General features: G+C 37.3%; 1 protein-coding gene across 4 annotated transcripts in view; it reads left to right on the top strand.

Moving 5' to 3' along the window:
* MAPK10 (mitogen-activated protein kinase 10) overlaps window positions 1–16,319 on the top strand; it is a gene marked incomplete at both ends in the record, with an annotated part of 166,665 nt that overhangs the window by 12,209 nt on the left and 138,137 nt on the right. For 3 of the 4 annotated variants that reach the window (XM_082838953.1, XM_082838952.1, XM_082838951.1), the window contains one exon: window positions 13,070–13,239. In XM_082838953.1, the coding sequence (XP_082695079.1) occupies window positions 13,070–13,239 (170 nt within the window). Of the gene's footprint in view, window positions 1–13,069; window positions 13,240–16,319 lie in introns of those variants that run through there. The other variant, XM_082838954.1, reaches the window with a different exon arrangement.

The following is a 16,319-nucleotide window of genomic DNA, read 5'->3' as shown; positions in this document are numbered from 1 at the left end:
TGCAGTGTCTGTGAACTTAGTATGACTTTAGGCAGCCTCTCTGCTAATAGGTGGTGTTGTGTTCCTGTCTTACTAGTTGTTTGACATGAGGCGTTGAGCACTGGAGCTTGCTGGCCATTAGATGGAGCTGGGTCTTAGTGTTGAGAAGAAGATCTCTGGGACAGCTCTTGCTGATTGATATTATGTGGGGCCGGGAAGTTTCTTGTGGTCCAATGTCCTGGGCTTGGCCTTCCCACCTCAAAGACTCAGGCCTGACCCCCAGCTCGAGCACCAAGATCCTGCCAGCCACATGGCTCAGAAGAAAAGCAAGAGAGAATAACAAAAAAACAAAAACAAAACCAACAGAACCCTAGTATAAATGGTAAAAGCAAACCTGTACAGACAAAATCACACAAAGAAGCATATACATACACACTAAGAAAAAAAGGAAAAAATATATATATTAAAAAAAAGGAAGAGAGCAATGAAACCAATAAGCAAATCCATCAATGATAAACACTAAATACTATACTCAGATAAAAATAAAACCAGAAACAAATTAGACGCAGAAGGCAAACCCCAAGTCTGCAGTTGCTCCCAAAGTCCACTGCCTCAATTTTGCAAACATTCATTGTCTATTCAGGTATTCTTCAGATTCAGGGTCTATCAAGTTGACTGTGGGTATTTAATCTGCTGCTCCTGAGGCTGCTGGGAGAAATATCCCTTTCTCTTCTTTGTTCACACAGCTCCTGGGGTTCAGCTTTGGTTTTGGCCCCACCCCTGCAAGTAGGTCTCCCTCAGGTGTCTGTTCCCTGCCCAGACAGGAGGGTCTTAAAGCAGCAGCTGATTAGGGCTCTCTTGCTCACTCAGGCTGGGGGTAGGGAGGAGTATGGTAGTCATAATTGGAATGTGGGGTGAGCCTGTGGCAGCAGAGGCCGGCATGACGTTGCAACAGCCTGAGGTGCACCGTGTGTTCTCTCAGGGAAGTTGTCCCTGGATCTTGTGACCCTGGCAGTGGTGTGCTGCATATGCTCCGGGGTGGTGTTGTTAGTGACCTGCTCTGGCACACAGGACTCTTGGTGGCAGCAGCCACAGAGTTAGCAGTTCATGTCAGTCTCTGGGGTCTGAACTGATAGCTGCGGCTCACGCCTGTCTTTGGAGCTTGTTTAGGCAGTGCTCTGCTTTCTGTGGGCACACTGGGAAGGAATCCCCTCTCCTCACACACACCAAAACAAAGGTCTCTTGCCTCTCCGGCAGGTCCAGACATTTTCCTGGACTCTTTCCCGGCTAGCTGAGGAGCACTAGCTTCCTTCACTCTGTCTTCATACAGACAACCCCAGTCCTCTCCCTGGGGTCTGACCTCCAAAGCCTGAGCCTTAGCTCCCAGCCCCAACCTGGCCCGGTGGGTGAGCAGACAAGCATCTCAGGCTGGTGAGTGCGGGTCGCCACCGATCTTCTGTGTGGGAATCTCTCTGCTTTGCCCTCTGCACCCCTGTTGCTGTGCTGTCCTCCATGGCTCCGAAACTTCCCCCCCACACACCCACCATCTCCGCCAGTGAAGGGGCTTCCTAATGTATGGAAACTTTTCCTCCTTCACAGCTCCCACCCAGAGGTATGGGTCCCACCCCTATTCTTTTGTCTCTGTTTTTTCTTTTGCCCTACCCAGGTACGTGGAGATTTTCTTGCCTTTTGGGAAGTCTGAGATCTTCTGCCAGCATTCAGTAGGTGTTCTGTAGGAGTTGTTCCACATGTAGATGTATTTTTGATGTATTCATAGGGAGGAAGGTGATATCCACGTCTTACTCCACCACCATCTTGAAAGTCCGATGTTCCATATTCTTAAATGTAGCATTTCAATTTTCCCTTCCAAAAAAACAAAAGCATGTTTTAGAGATAAGTCAGTGAAATCCAGCTAACTCACTTTAAACATTTTGATTCTTAAATGAATTTTTATTCTCCTTATGATGAAACAACCTTTTCCTCCTACCCTGAGAAAGTATTTTTTAAAAATTAACCGTTATTTAATTAACCTTGAAATTTTGTCCCATCTTGATTATATAATACCTCTTATTATTGCCTATTTTATGCTTCTTTTTTCTTTATTAAAGACAAATTGCAGATATGCAGATCAGAAGTGTACATAGAATTCAAGGTGATTAGCTTAGTAGTTAGATCATTGTGATAATGAAGCCGGCATTCTAACTTTGATCCTGTAAGGGACAATTTAATATTAAGCTCCATGAGGACAGGAGCTTTATCTTCTCAGTGCTTAGAACATTACTTGGCACATTGTAAGGCCAAAAAAAAAATTATTGAATGAAAAACATACTGCAATAGTGGATAGACCTCAAATCTCAGTAACTTATTAGAACAAAAGTTTATTTCCTGTTATACAAAGTCTAGAACAGGTTGGTAAGGACTCTCCTCTATCTGGTGACTTAGGAATTTTGTCTTCTGTCATCTTGTGACTCAGGAACTGCCATCTTGTGATGTCTAGTTAAGGCATCACAGTGTGGAAAGAGGTGGATTGTAGAGGCACACCTCTTAACTGCCTCTGCATTTAGATGATACCTGCCACTTCATGTAGTCCACTGGCCAGATACAGCAACTTGGCCCCAACAGAACTGCAAGGGAGCTGGGAAATATAGTAGAGCATGTGGGTACCCACAGAACAACTGTCTTCACCACAAATGAAAACACAGAAAAGTATTTTATTACCTGACCATTCTGAACCCTGTTGGTTATACATTGATTTTATAGCAGTATCATAGTGTCTTGGGATGGCACTATGGCCCAGGCCAACTTCTGGCTAAAAACATTCTAAAACTACTAATTAGCTATGTCTTTAAATGTTATCTAACTTCCCAATAAAAATGATAACTATAGTAGTAGTAATAGTAATAATAATAACAACAAACAACTTTTTTAAAAAATAAATTAATTTTATTTATTTATTTTTGGCTGCATTGGGTCTTCATTGTTGTGCACGAGCTTTCTCTAGTTGAGGTGAACGGGGGCTACTCTTTGTTGTGGTGCATGGGCTTCTCATTGCTGTGGCTTCTCTTGTTGGGGATCATGGGATCTAGGCACATGGGCTTCAGTAGTTGTGGCTCATGGGCTGTAGAATGCAGGCTCAGTAGTTGTGGCACACGGGCTTAGTTGCTCCACGGCATGTGGGATCTTCTCGGATCAGGGCTCGAACCCATGTCCCCTGCACTGCTAGGCAGATTCTTAACCACTGTGCCACCAGGGAAGCCCAACAACAAACAACTTGGTTGAGAGTTTCCTGTAAGCTTATACCATGCTAAGAGCTTTACATAGATTATCACGTTTAACTTTCCCACTAATCAAAAGAAGTAGATTACAGGCATACCTTGTTGCATTGTGCTTCACTTTATAGTACTTCACAGGTACTATTTTTTTTACAAATTGAAGTTTTGTGGCCACCCTGCATTGAGCAACTGTATTAGTGCCATTTTTCTAACAGCATTTGCTCACTTTGTGTCTCTGTGTCACATTTTGGTAATTCCCACAGTATTTCAAACTTCTAAATTATTATTATATTTTTTATTATATTCTGTGATTGGTGATATTTGATATTACTATTGTAATTATTTTGGGGGGCGCAATGAACTGGGCCCATTTAAAATGAGGACCTTAATTGATAAATGTTGTGTGTTCTGACTGCTCCACCAACAGGCTGTTCCCCTGTCTCTCTCCCTCTCCTTGTGCCTCCCTATTCCCTGAGACACAAAAATATTGAAATTAGGCCAATTAATAATCTTACAATGCCTTCTAAGTATTCAAGTGAAAGGAAGTGTTGTATGTCTCTCACTTTGAATTGAAAGCTAGAAATGATTAAGCTTAGTGAGGAAGGCATTGAAAGCTGATATAGGCCAAAAGCTAAGCCTCTTATGCCAAATAGTTAGCCAAGTTTTGAATACAAAGGAAAAGTTCTTGAAGGAAATTAAAATCACTACTCCAGTGAACACACAAATGATAAGAAAGTGAAACATCCTTATTGCTGATATGGAGAAAGTTTTAGTGGTCTAGATAGAAGATCAAACCAGTTACAACATTCTCTTAAGCCAAAACCCAATCCAGAGAAAGGCCTTAACTCCCTTCAAGGCTGAGAGAAATGAGGAAGCTACAGGAGAAAAGTTTGAAGCTAGCAGAGGTCGGTTCATGAGGTTTATGAAAAGAAGCTATCTTCTTAACATTAAAGTGCAAGATGAAGCAGCAAGTGCTGATGTAGAAGCTGCAGCAAGTTATCCAGAAGATCTAGCTAAGATAATTAGTGAAGGTGATGATACTGAACAACAGATTGTCAACATAGACGAAACAGCCGTCTATTAGAGGATGTCATTTAGGACTTTCATAGCTATAGAGGAGAAGTCAATGCCTGACTTCAAATCTTCAAAGGACAGGCTGACTCTCTTGTTAGGGGTTAATATACCTGGTAACTTTAAGTTGAAGCCAATGCTCATTTGCCACTGCAAAAGTTCTAGGGCCCTTAAGAATGATGCTAAATCTATACTACTTGTGCTCTAAAATGGAACAAGGCCTAGATGACAGCACATCTGTTTACACTATGGTTTACTGAATAATTTAATCCCACTGTTGAGACCTACTGTTCAGAAAAAAGATTCCTTTTGAAATATTACTGCTCATTGACAATGCACCTGGTCACCCAAGAGCTCTGATGGAGATGAAATTAATGTTGTTTTTGTGCCTGCTAACACAACATCCATTCTGTAGTCCATGGATCAAGAAATAATATCCAGTTTCAAGTCTTATTATTTAAGACATTTTGTAAGGACATAGCTGCCATAGACAGTGATTCCTCTGATGGATCTGGGCAAAGTAGATTGAAAACTTTTGGAAAGGATTCACCATTCTAGATGTCATTAAGAAAATTTGTGATTCAAGGGAAGAGGTCAAAATATCAATTTAACAGGAGTTTGGAAGAAGTTGATTTTAACCCTCATGGATAACTTTGAAGGGTTCAAGACTTCAGTTGAGGAAGTAACTGCAGATATGGTGGAAACAGCAAGAGAACTAGAATTAGAAGTGGATCTTGAAGATGTGATTGAATTGCTGCACTCTCATGATAAAACTTTAACAGATGAGGAGCTGCTTCTTACGGATGAACAAAGTAAGTAGTTTCTTGAGAAGGAAACTACTCCTGGTGATTATGTTGTGAAGATTGTTGAAATGGCAACAAAGGATTTAGAATATAACATAAACTTAGTTGATAAAGCAGCAGCAAGATTTGAGAGGATTGACTCCAAATTTGAAAGAAGTTTTACTGTGGGTAAAATGCCATCAAACTGCTTTGCATGCTACAGAAAAATCATTTGTAGAAGGAAGTCAATCAATGTGGCAAACTTTACTGTTATCTTAGTTTGAGAAGTTTCCACAGCCTCACCAACCTTCAGCAACCACCACCCTATCAGTCAGCAGCATCAACATTGAGGCAAGAGCTTCCACCAGCTAAAAGATTATGACTCGCTGAAGGCTCATTATGGTTAGCATTTTTCAACAATATAATATTTTAAAGTTAAGGTATATTTTTTTTATACTTAACAGACTACAGTATAGTGTAAGCCTAACTTTTATTTGCACTGGGAAATGAAAAAATTTGTGTGACTCACTTTATTGTGGTGATCTGGAACAAAACTCACAATTTCTCCAAGATATGCATGTACTGCCCTCATTCCATAAATAAGGACACTAGGGCTAAGATTGTAAAAAGCTTGCCCAAGGCCTCACAGTAAGGATTCTTAGATAAAAGCTGAATTTTTACCCTTTGCTGAAATCCTCACTCTAGGATTTCTCAAGTGCAAAATGAGAATACTAAGTCTTACATGAAATGATTTATTAGACACCCAGCACAGCATCTGGTCCTAATACTAGCTTGGTGCTTAGTAGGTATTCAAACAGTACTAGCTGTCTTCCTTTATATAAAAAGAACAGGCAGGCAGAAGCCATGCATGCCTGCTCTACTACTCTGCTCTGAGTAGCAGAGCAGAGTAGCAGTAGCATGGCATTATTTTTAACTTCCACATCCTTTGTTTACTTGGTTTGACCTGCATTTCCTCCAGTTTTTGCCACTCCAACTAGCCTTTACTCTGCTCTGCTCTACGCTACTCTGCTCTGATTACTCTTATGTGCTTTTTCACATAATTGAAAATTGTGATTAAACATAACGTAAGTCTTAGAGTTTTTACTGCATTACTGATTTATAATAAGCCATTGATTCCACAGAGTAACCATCTCTGGGCCAACCAACATAAAAGTGATTTAGATTCCACACTGTAATCCTCCTTGAAGAGTAACACTTCAAGAAGTTGAATGGGGAAAATATACTCAGGACAAAACAAAATCTAATCCTTAATGTCGTTAAGGATTATCTCAGATATCCCTCTTTAAAACTAATATGTAGATAATTTGATTCAGATTTTAAATGGATTGAATGCATGCCTTTCTGCCATAACAAACAGAGTAGCAAGCATTGTTTCTGCTGACTTTATATAACAATCTTGGAGGGGCAAGAGCAACTCAACATGCTGGCCATAACTGTAAGACTGAAGAGCTCAACATCATTTGTGTCAAAAGCAGAATCACCACTTTTGGCAGATACTTTTCAGTATCCAAACGACAAAATAATATCCAACAGATTGACCAGTTCATTTTCTGGAGATGCATTTTGTAGCGAATTCATCTTAGCTATCCTGTTGAGCTAGATCAATGTTACATCCATAGCATCTTCAACAGTGCCTGGCATATAGTAGGTGCTCTATAAACATTTAACAAATTCTAGGCAGCTCTGAAAATCCAGCTTTCCATCAACAACACAAGATTGTCTACTTCAGCCCTGAATTGTTTAGTGTTATGTTTAAACTCCAGTCTGAGACAATTGATAAATGAAAGAGGATGTGTTATTCACTCATGTCTCTCAAGCTCTATTCCTACAGCTCACCTTATAAGAAAACCACATCACTGTTCTAAGTTATTTTAGCTGAACTAGTGAATGGTTTAGTAAAAGAAGAACACATGTTTTGGAGTTGGACAAACTTTAATTCATATTAATTGATAGCACTAATCAATAGTTCCAAGACTTTGAGCCAATTAACAGCTCTGTATGCCACTTTCCTCATCTGCTGTTAGTGTTAAATATAGTATTTAACAGAATACAAAGTTCACCTTTACTAGGTAAGTGACTAATGCTAGTTCACCTTTCTTTCTCCCTTGTCTTATTGAGAGGTGATATCATGTGAAGCATATTTCTATGTCTTTGATGAAAAAATACTGTATCTACTGCCTGTTGTTTGATTCCAGGGTTATTATGTAAAGAACTACTGAATATTTTTTCCTGGGGTTGAGTGCTAGAGAAATTTTACCTTTCCTATGAACTACTGTATGGTATACTTTATGAAATTAATGAATCAAAACTTGCCACTCACTGTGGTCTTGTTGTTGTCATGTTTTTCCTTTGGTTTGCTGGAAGCATGACACTATTGTGCTCAAGACAGTAGATGTTCAAAACGTAAGTCTTCTGGTAAAACAGTCATCTCTTAGCCTGCTTTATTTGACATTTATTCTTAAAACTGGATTTAATGGTTTTATTGTTTCTATATCTTTTATGGTGAGCTGCACAAATCCTTTTTGAAACCACACAGAATATAAATAATAAATGAATGAAGGAATAAACTGACTTGGTTTCATAGGTGTTAAGTGCAGAACTAATCCAGGCTTGGTGCTCTTTTCAGCTGAAACTGAAAGTTTTATTCAAGAGAAACTAAGGAAGTGTAACATCTAAAAATTCTTAAACCTTAATGTTTCCTGTTCAGGAACTGACTAGAGTAACACAGGCCAGTCATGCACAAGTGAAAATGGGGAGGGAGTGAAATACAGGTTATTAAGTCTGAGAAAAATGCAATCAAAGCTTTGGACACCTGCAGGATAAGATCAGTAATGTGGGACACTTTTCTTTTCAAACTCCATAGCTATGGGCTAGCACCTGAACTGATGATAAGAATCATGACACAAGCCCTTTCTTATAGGTCTGTGTAATATGCTGTCTTTTCACAGAACAGATTGTATTCAAATTTCCTCTCTTCCTATCAAACTGCCAGCAGCAATAAAGTCTTCTTTGAATTTAGCTTAAAATTTTTTTTGGCAGATAGGGGGCAGGGAGGAAATGAGTTTGCTTTGAATTTTTTCAAAGAAAATTTTATTATGTCAATATAAGATAAATCATTGAGTCATTTAAATATAAGATTAATATTCAGTGGGGGAATAAGTTACTTTTAAAATTAATTTGAATCAATGGTAGAATAGACTATTCTAAACCTGTAGTTATTTTGAGCCATATTGATCTCCAAAAGTCACCACTGTGATGTTTTTCATTTTTAATATAACATTTCTGATTTATAATTAATTTAATCAACATCTTAATTTTTTCTCTGGAAAAACACTTTTCATTCTGACAAGCATTTATGAATACCTGTGAGTTTCATACATTCTTCTCAAATGTTTTAGTATAAATTTAATATAAATAGATGATGGAATGTTTATTTTCATGAGATAATTGAGAGAAAATTGACTGGACACTCTATTGTAATTGTGAGATAGGAAAACACATCCCGGGAAAATGACAGCTGGGCCTGCTTATAGAGGTGCTGATACCAAGGAAAGTCATCATGGCATTATTTTTAACTTCCACATCCTTTGTTTACTTGGTTTGACCTGCATTTCCTCCAGTTTTTGCCACTCCAACTAGCCTTTTTTGAATGGTGACATCTCTTACTGTTCTCTAAAATAGTGGTTCTCGAAGTGTGGAACTTGTTAGAAATACAAACTCTTGGTCTTATCTTAGTCCCACTGAATCAGAAACTTTTCAGTGGGACTCAAAAATCTATGTTTTACAAGCTCCTCAGGTAGTTCTGATCCATATTAAAACTTCAGAATCCCTGACTTAAACTATTGGCCAGTCATGCCTTCCCAGTACGAATTTCTGATTCTTCCTGTCTTGGGTTCAAATCATCAGTTCTGTGATCTGAATAGGAATATAACAAAACATATAACGGGTGAAAAATCTCTTCAGCATTGATAATATTTTTCCATAGTGTGCTTAATGACATATTTTCATAGGCTTATTTTTATTTATTTATTAAATTTATTTATTAAAAAAATTTTTTTTGTGATACATGGGCCTCTCACTGTTGTGGCCTCTCCCGTTGCGGAGCACAGGCTCCGGATGCACAGACTCAGCGGCCATGGCTCATGGGCCCAGCCGCTCCGCGGCATGTGGGATCTTCCCGGACCGGGGCACGAACCCGTGTCCCCTGCATCAGCAGGCGGACTCTCAACCACTGCGCCACCAGGGAAGCCCCATAGGCTTATTTTTAGAGAAAAGTTTATATTTGAACTTTATAGTCATGATAAGACTGCATGGAAATTGAGGAAGGAAATTGTGTGTGTGTGTGTGTGTGTGTGTGTGAATTCACAAATTTTACAATGATGATTTTTAATCTTATTGTGAGAAATTATATGCTTTCAAATGGATAAAAAAATCACTGAGTAGCTTTTATTTTAGAAAATGTGTCAGGGCATTAGGTATTTCATTTGAATAGCTTTTATTTGTTTCTTTTTGACTGGGAATACTTTTGTAGCTAAAATTTTGCTCTTAGTCTAAGCTCTATGATTGTTTTAACCATTTTACCAAACTACCACCAAGTCTGTATATAACTTCCCCATTACATGAAAAGGTATGCACTGGGAAAAATTACAGGGTACTTCTCAGGCGTGTGAACAATTGCTGTGATGAAATGATATACTCCATTATAGCACTTGGCCAGCTGGTGACTTGTCCTGAGTACCACGACTTCGTTAGTTCTTGAGTCTGGAGCAGCGGGTGTCTTTCAAATACTTGAATCTGAGATGTAGGGTAATCCTTTTCCTAACTAGGACTCTGGTTTCCAGTTTGTGTTTGTCATGAACAATGGAATTTGGCAATACGTAAAGACACCAAGTGTATGTTCCCTGATGCAGAAGCAGAAATATTATTTCTGCTTCATAATAAGTGTTTTAGTTTCCAAATATCTCAAGCAGAGCTGTGTGATCTGTTTCACAGACTTCAGACAGTCCTTCCACTCCAGTGTGTGATTCTCAATATGCATCAGAATACTTAGAAGCCTTATTAAAACAGAATGTTGGACCCCAGAGTTCCTGATTTAATAGGTGTGGGGTGGGAGTGAGCAGCCTCATTTCTAACAAGTCTACAGGTGATGCTGATACTGATGCTTCAGGGAGCACATTGTGAGAATGATTTTCTAATGCTGCCTTTCTCAAAGTCAGATCCTCAGATCCTCAAATCAGAATCACCTGGACTGCCTAGTAATCTCCAAATCCTCAGAACCTATGCTGAAGACCTGAATCCAAATCTCCAAGGTTTTATGTCAGTGATTTGTATTTTATCAAGCTCCCCAGGTAGTCCAAATGCGCACTCACATCTGAGAACCAGTTAGAGGGGAGGACTGGGCATATAGTTAGCCAGAGAAAACACAAATCAAGTCTCTTTCCAACATTACCAATTTTATACCATGACTTGGCATTCATGGTTGTTTTATACATAGTAGTTGGATGAATTAATGATAATGAATGAATGCAGGCAATTAGTTGCTACTCCCTGTTTGTTCCTAGCATCTTTTCTTTATTCTGCTATAAAATATATTTTCCATATTTTAACTACTTGCTTATTTTACTGCCTCCATCTAGATGGGGAACTTATCTTTTTCTTGTATCTCCAGTGCCAGAAGTCTAGAACATAAAGGTTATTACATATGATTACTACATACATGCAATGCAGTTGGAATAGCGACATTTCAGAGGTGAAGAGAATATGTGGGGAAAGGGAAATAGATTACTTAGGTTTGATGAGACTAGTGTGTGCTAAGAATTTTGTGGGTGGTCAGGAGCTAGAGTAGTACAGGATGTGAAGGGTCAGAACATGACAAATGGCAAGTTGGGCACTTTGTACCAAATTAACCTTGACAGATGAAATTCATTTGTTAGTCTAGCTCCAGTTGCTTTTTTACCTTTCCTTACCAAGGGAAAAAAATGACTTTAGTAGGGTTAGTTTACTGATACATTAAAAAGTCTAGCATAGAAATGGACTATGGTGTAGAGAACAGTTCCTGATAACTGTAGTTGAAATAAAGGATCGTTATAATGTTCTTGTTTCTGCTATTGTCCACACCCATTTTCTAAATTCTAAACCCTGTTTAGTCTCCATGAATGGGCTCACAATGCCCTGATTCTTAATAGTGTTGTTTAATTTCCTATTCTGTACTTCATAGACTGCCTCCTGGATTTCAGACCTCTCATGATTTTATTTGTGAATTACCTGAATTTTCAGTCTCCATCCAAACAACCTAGATTCCTAATTTATAGTCCACTCTGTTCTTTGAGGTCTGTGTGCATTTGTACCGGATTGTTGCTAGCATATGTCTCCCAGTCATAGGCTGGTGCCTGTCACGACTGTTCTGCTCTCAGGCCCATCTGGGGTCTTAAGGTTCTTGTACTAGATTCGTAGGTTTTGCCACCCTTGTCCACAAAGTCCCCATTTTATTCTCCTCATTACTAATGCTGTCTGTCTCTCATCCAAGAGCATACAGGGCAAATTAGTTTGTACTCCTATTTCAATTTTTTAATTAGAAATGAAATGCCAAAAATGTCTAAGGAAATGGCTTTATTACCAACTACAGGTCCAGAGCCTAAGGAGGTTTAAATCTTCTTTCAGATTATGTGAGAATTAGATTTTCGGAGGTCAGTATATATTAAAACTGTACAAAGATCTTTAGTTTAGATTTTGGGCTCAGAACATTAAAGCCAGTTTTGTTTTGTTTTTTACTAATTAAAGCTTTGACATACTCAAAAGATGTAAGTATGTAATTATTCATTGTGTGGGAATGTCCCACTCATTGCAGGACAACCAGCATTGGTCGATAAGCCACATCTTCTATTATTGTGGCACACCAAAACATGCCCACAGATCTCCCAAATGCCTGCTAAGGGTTAGTGTCACCTCTAAAGAAAACCACTGGTTTAGAGTATTCAATTTTCAAGTGCTGGAACTGGGAAGGAACCCACAGAGCATGTGAGTGCTCAAAACCTGAACAAAATCAGCAAGAAAGAGACGAGTGACTATTGGGTAAACATCCGCCAGTGTGTGCCACAAGGAAAAGGCTAGCTAGTATTCTGTAAGGTTCCTTCTCACTACAGAATCCAAACTATTTAATGTCATAAAAAGCAATATAAGATCATTTATGGGTAAATAATAATCATGGATAATGGATATTTACATTATATATATTCATAAATCATGATTCAAAATAGCAATTTCTTCAATTGCTAAATATAATTAATAGAACTTCTCTTAATGATAAACAAAAGATATAGCAATTGAGATACTTAAAATCTAAGCTGGCAATAAATAAAAAAGCTGTCATGTGGCAGTTTAGAACAGTGTTAGTGACTAAAATTTTTCAATGTTTAATGCAGTAGCATTTTTGGTATTATTGATAGCAAATGAAATCAACACTATTTAATTCAAATTTGCCTAATTAAAACTATGCATTATTTTATATCTCAGTTCTTTCTGAGAAAAAGATGTAGATACAGTCTTTCATTCTTCCTCATATGGCTGTTATAACAGATGATCAGGGATCACCTCTGAAGTACCTAACATAGTCTCTGGGGCCAGTATATGTTCAGTAGGTGTTTGCTGCATAAATAAATGGTTTTAATGAAACATTTCAGAAAAGACGATGCAGATCTAAGAATATTTTATCATAAATAGTTTTAATATTGAAAACAAATTTTTCTTTGCATTTTTTCTAAGATATTTTACTCCAGGTTATCTTACATGGACTAATATATATTTTTTTTTCTGTGTTAAATGCAGGTCTATATAATTATTACAGATGACAAAATATTAGTAATCATTGAAAGAACAGGCTTTTCTGTATCTCATTGTCATTCTGGTTTTTCTCTTGTCTCAAGTTTTTGTTGTTCTTTTTCACAGGGATTCGATAAACAAGTGGATGTGTCATATATTGCCAAACATTACAACATGAGCAAAAGCAAAGTTGACAACCAGTTCTACAGCGTGGAAGTGGGAGACTCAACCTTCACAGTTCTCAAGCGCTACCAGAATCTAAAGCCTATTGGCTCTGGGGCTCAGGGAATAGTTTGGTAAGTGTGATGGATTTAACTTCTATTTTTCGAAGGAACGTGCTGTATGTGTTGATTACATACACAGCACAAACACACAAACACAAATAAATAGCATGACTTGAGGAGGAAAAATCCATTCTACCAAAGAAAAATAAATTTATGAGCATTATTAGTAATTTACTACCCATTGGCTAACAATATGTACATCTTTGCTTGTGACTAGTTTTTCTAGTCACAAAAAAATACATTATGCAACAACCATAGAGAAACCAAGAAAACCAGAGGTTTTCTAGCTGTTGCTAAAGCATTTAAAAAATCTTATTTGTATGTTTTCACAGCAAGAAATGAGGGTATATGTGTTCAGATAACCAGCAAGTAAAATTCCCTACAGTCTGAAGAAGTATAAATGAGATCTCAAATGTTCCAGTGACTTTTAAAGTTCAATGTTTAAAATTCAGTTGCCTATTAGAAAAAGTGGCATTTAAAAAAAATGTTTGTTGAATATTTCCAAAATGGAAAGATCCTGGGCTCCTTAGTAACTACTCTTTTATGACATTTTGAGTGGCAAATTGAAATGATGACAAATCAGAATTTGACTTACCTGTTATAAAACTCTTGCAAAAGTGATGATAGATTGATAAGGATTTTTTTTTAGGTAGTTTTAACTTGCAGTTTAGCAACCAAATGTATTTAGTATGAACTTATTAGTATAATAATTTTCAGTTTGGTGGCTCACAACTATAAGTAAAAATTTAGGGCATGAACTATAAATATACACATATGTTTATTTATAAAGGATATTTACTTATAACAATATATTTGTTATGTGAATTACTGCTAAATTAATAATATCCATTTAAAAACAAAAACATCCCTTTTAAGAGATGAGATGAAGTTGAAATAAACATTATTTTAAAATAAATTTTGTTTTAAAACTCCCTTTTTCCACTCATTTGATTTTTCTTTTTTTTTTGGTGAAAGAAATCTAATGCGGTATAATTATTTTTCAAACCTTCATTTTATATTTCATAAGATGATTCTAAACTCTGGTTCACTTCATTTTTAAACTTTTTTTTTGTTTTTTTAAGACTATATTTTAGAGCAGTTTTAGGTTCACAGCAAATGGATAGGAAGGTACAGATATTTCCCATATATCCCCTGCCCACCCACATACATAGTCTCCCCCAGTATCAACTTCCCCCACAAGAATGGTACATTTATTACAACTGATGAACCTACACTCACACATCATAATCAACAGAACCCATAGTTTACATTAGGGTTCACTCTTGGTGTTTTACATTCTGTGTGTTTGGACAAATGTAAAGTGACATGTATCCATTATTATGGTATCATACAGAGTATTTCCACTGCCCTAAAAATCCTATATACTCCACCTATTCATCCTTCTCCCTACCCCAACCCCTGGCAACCATTGATCTTTTTACTGTTTCCATAGTTTGCCTTTTTCAGAATGCTGTATAGTTGGAATCAAACAGAATATAGTCTTTTCAGATTGGCTTCTTTCACTTAGTAATATGCATTTAAGTTCCCTTCATGTCTTTTCATGGATTAAAAGTTCGCTGAATAGTATTCCATTTTCTGGGTGTACCTTAGTTTATTTATCCATTCATCTACTTAGGACAGCTTGGTTGCTTCTGAGTTTTGACAATTGTAAGTAAAGCTGCTTTAAACATTTGTGTGCAGATTTCGTGTGGACATAAATTTTAACGATTCACTTCATATTGACAACTCATTTTAAGTTCACTCTCAGTGCTTAGTCAATGCAAATGGCAGAAGTGCCTGGTTGGTGCACTACTAAATCATTTACTAACACTTAAACCTCATTTATCAAATATACCAATGCTTTTATTGAAATTCACCTAGTAAATTTCAATCTCTCCTAATGTCAATCAGTAGTTGTTTTTGCAATTTGAAGATAGAACATTTTAATATTTTAAAATAATGGGCCAAGCCTTTTATTTTGTAGGTAAACAGCTAAGTAAATTTTTATTTTCAATGTTTATTTCTTTATTTATTATGGTGCAAGGATGCAGGTGAACCTCTTTGTGACACAAAATAATTTCAAGGTGTGGTAGGCAGAATAATGGTCCCTCAAAGATGCCCAGACCATAATCTCCAGAATTCTTGATATGTTATCTTATATGACAAAACTTTTGACATATAACTTTAAGATTAAAGGGCTTAAAATGGGGCAATTATCCTGGAATATCCAGGTGGGACCTATCTAATCATATGAGTTTTTAAAAGTGGAAAGAAAGACAGAAGAATGGGTCAGAGAGATGCAATGAGAGAGAAGGGATAGGAGATTCAAAACATGAGAGGGACTTGCCTTATTGTTGCTGGTTTTGAAGATAGAGGAAACGTGTCAGGAGACAAGGAATGGGGTGGCTTCTAGAAGCTGGGAATGGCCCTCAGCTGCCAATTAGCAAGAAAATGGAGACCACAGTCATACAACAATGAGGAATTGAAATTTGCCAGCAAATCCAAATGAACAAGGAAACATATTGTCCTCTAGCACCTCCAGAAAGGAACTCAGCCTGCTGATATCTTGACTTTAGCCCCGTGAGATTCATGTAAGACTTCTGACCTAAAGAACTGCAAGATAATAAATTTATGTTGTTTGAGCAGCTAAGCTTGTGGTGATTTGTTGTGGCATTAATACTAATACACATAGTATAGTAAAGATTCTACTATTAAGATGATTGCTATTCTTCAAAAAGCTGGCACACTGAACTATAGTGTTTTCAAAGGAAGGAGTTCAGGGTGCCTCTGTCAACCCTCCCCAAACTGTGAAATTCCCTTTTTCCTTCCAAGATGCATATCTTTTACCTTAGGTTACATGTGACCAATGCTAGGAGGATAAAGTGTGTTTGGGAGAGATCAATAATAATTATTAGTAAGGTTTAATTTATTTTCTAGATTACAAGATATGTTTATATTTTCTTTTGCATTCTACTGGATGGCTTGGATACCACTTGGAGAGTGGGAACCCTGTATAAGAGGTCACTGCATTCATGAAGAACTTTCAAAGAGAAATAGAAAATAAAACAAAACCAAAAATTCTTATGAAGGAG

Source organism: Leucopleurus acutus (genome assembly GCF_964270905.1).
Source record: "Leucopleurus acutus genome assembly, chromosome: 4".
Taxonomy (NCBI): domain Eukaryota; kingdom Metazoa; phylum Chordata; class Mammalia; order Artiodactyla; family Delphinidae; genus Leucopleurus; species Leucopleurus acutus.
The sequence above is the reverse complement of the archived record's forward strand: the minus strand, read 5'-3'. Positions and strand labels throughout refer to the sequence as shown.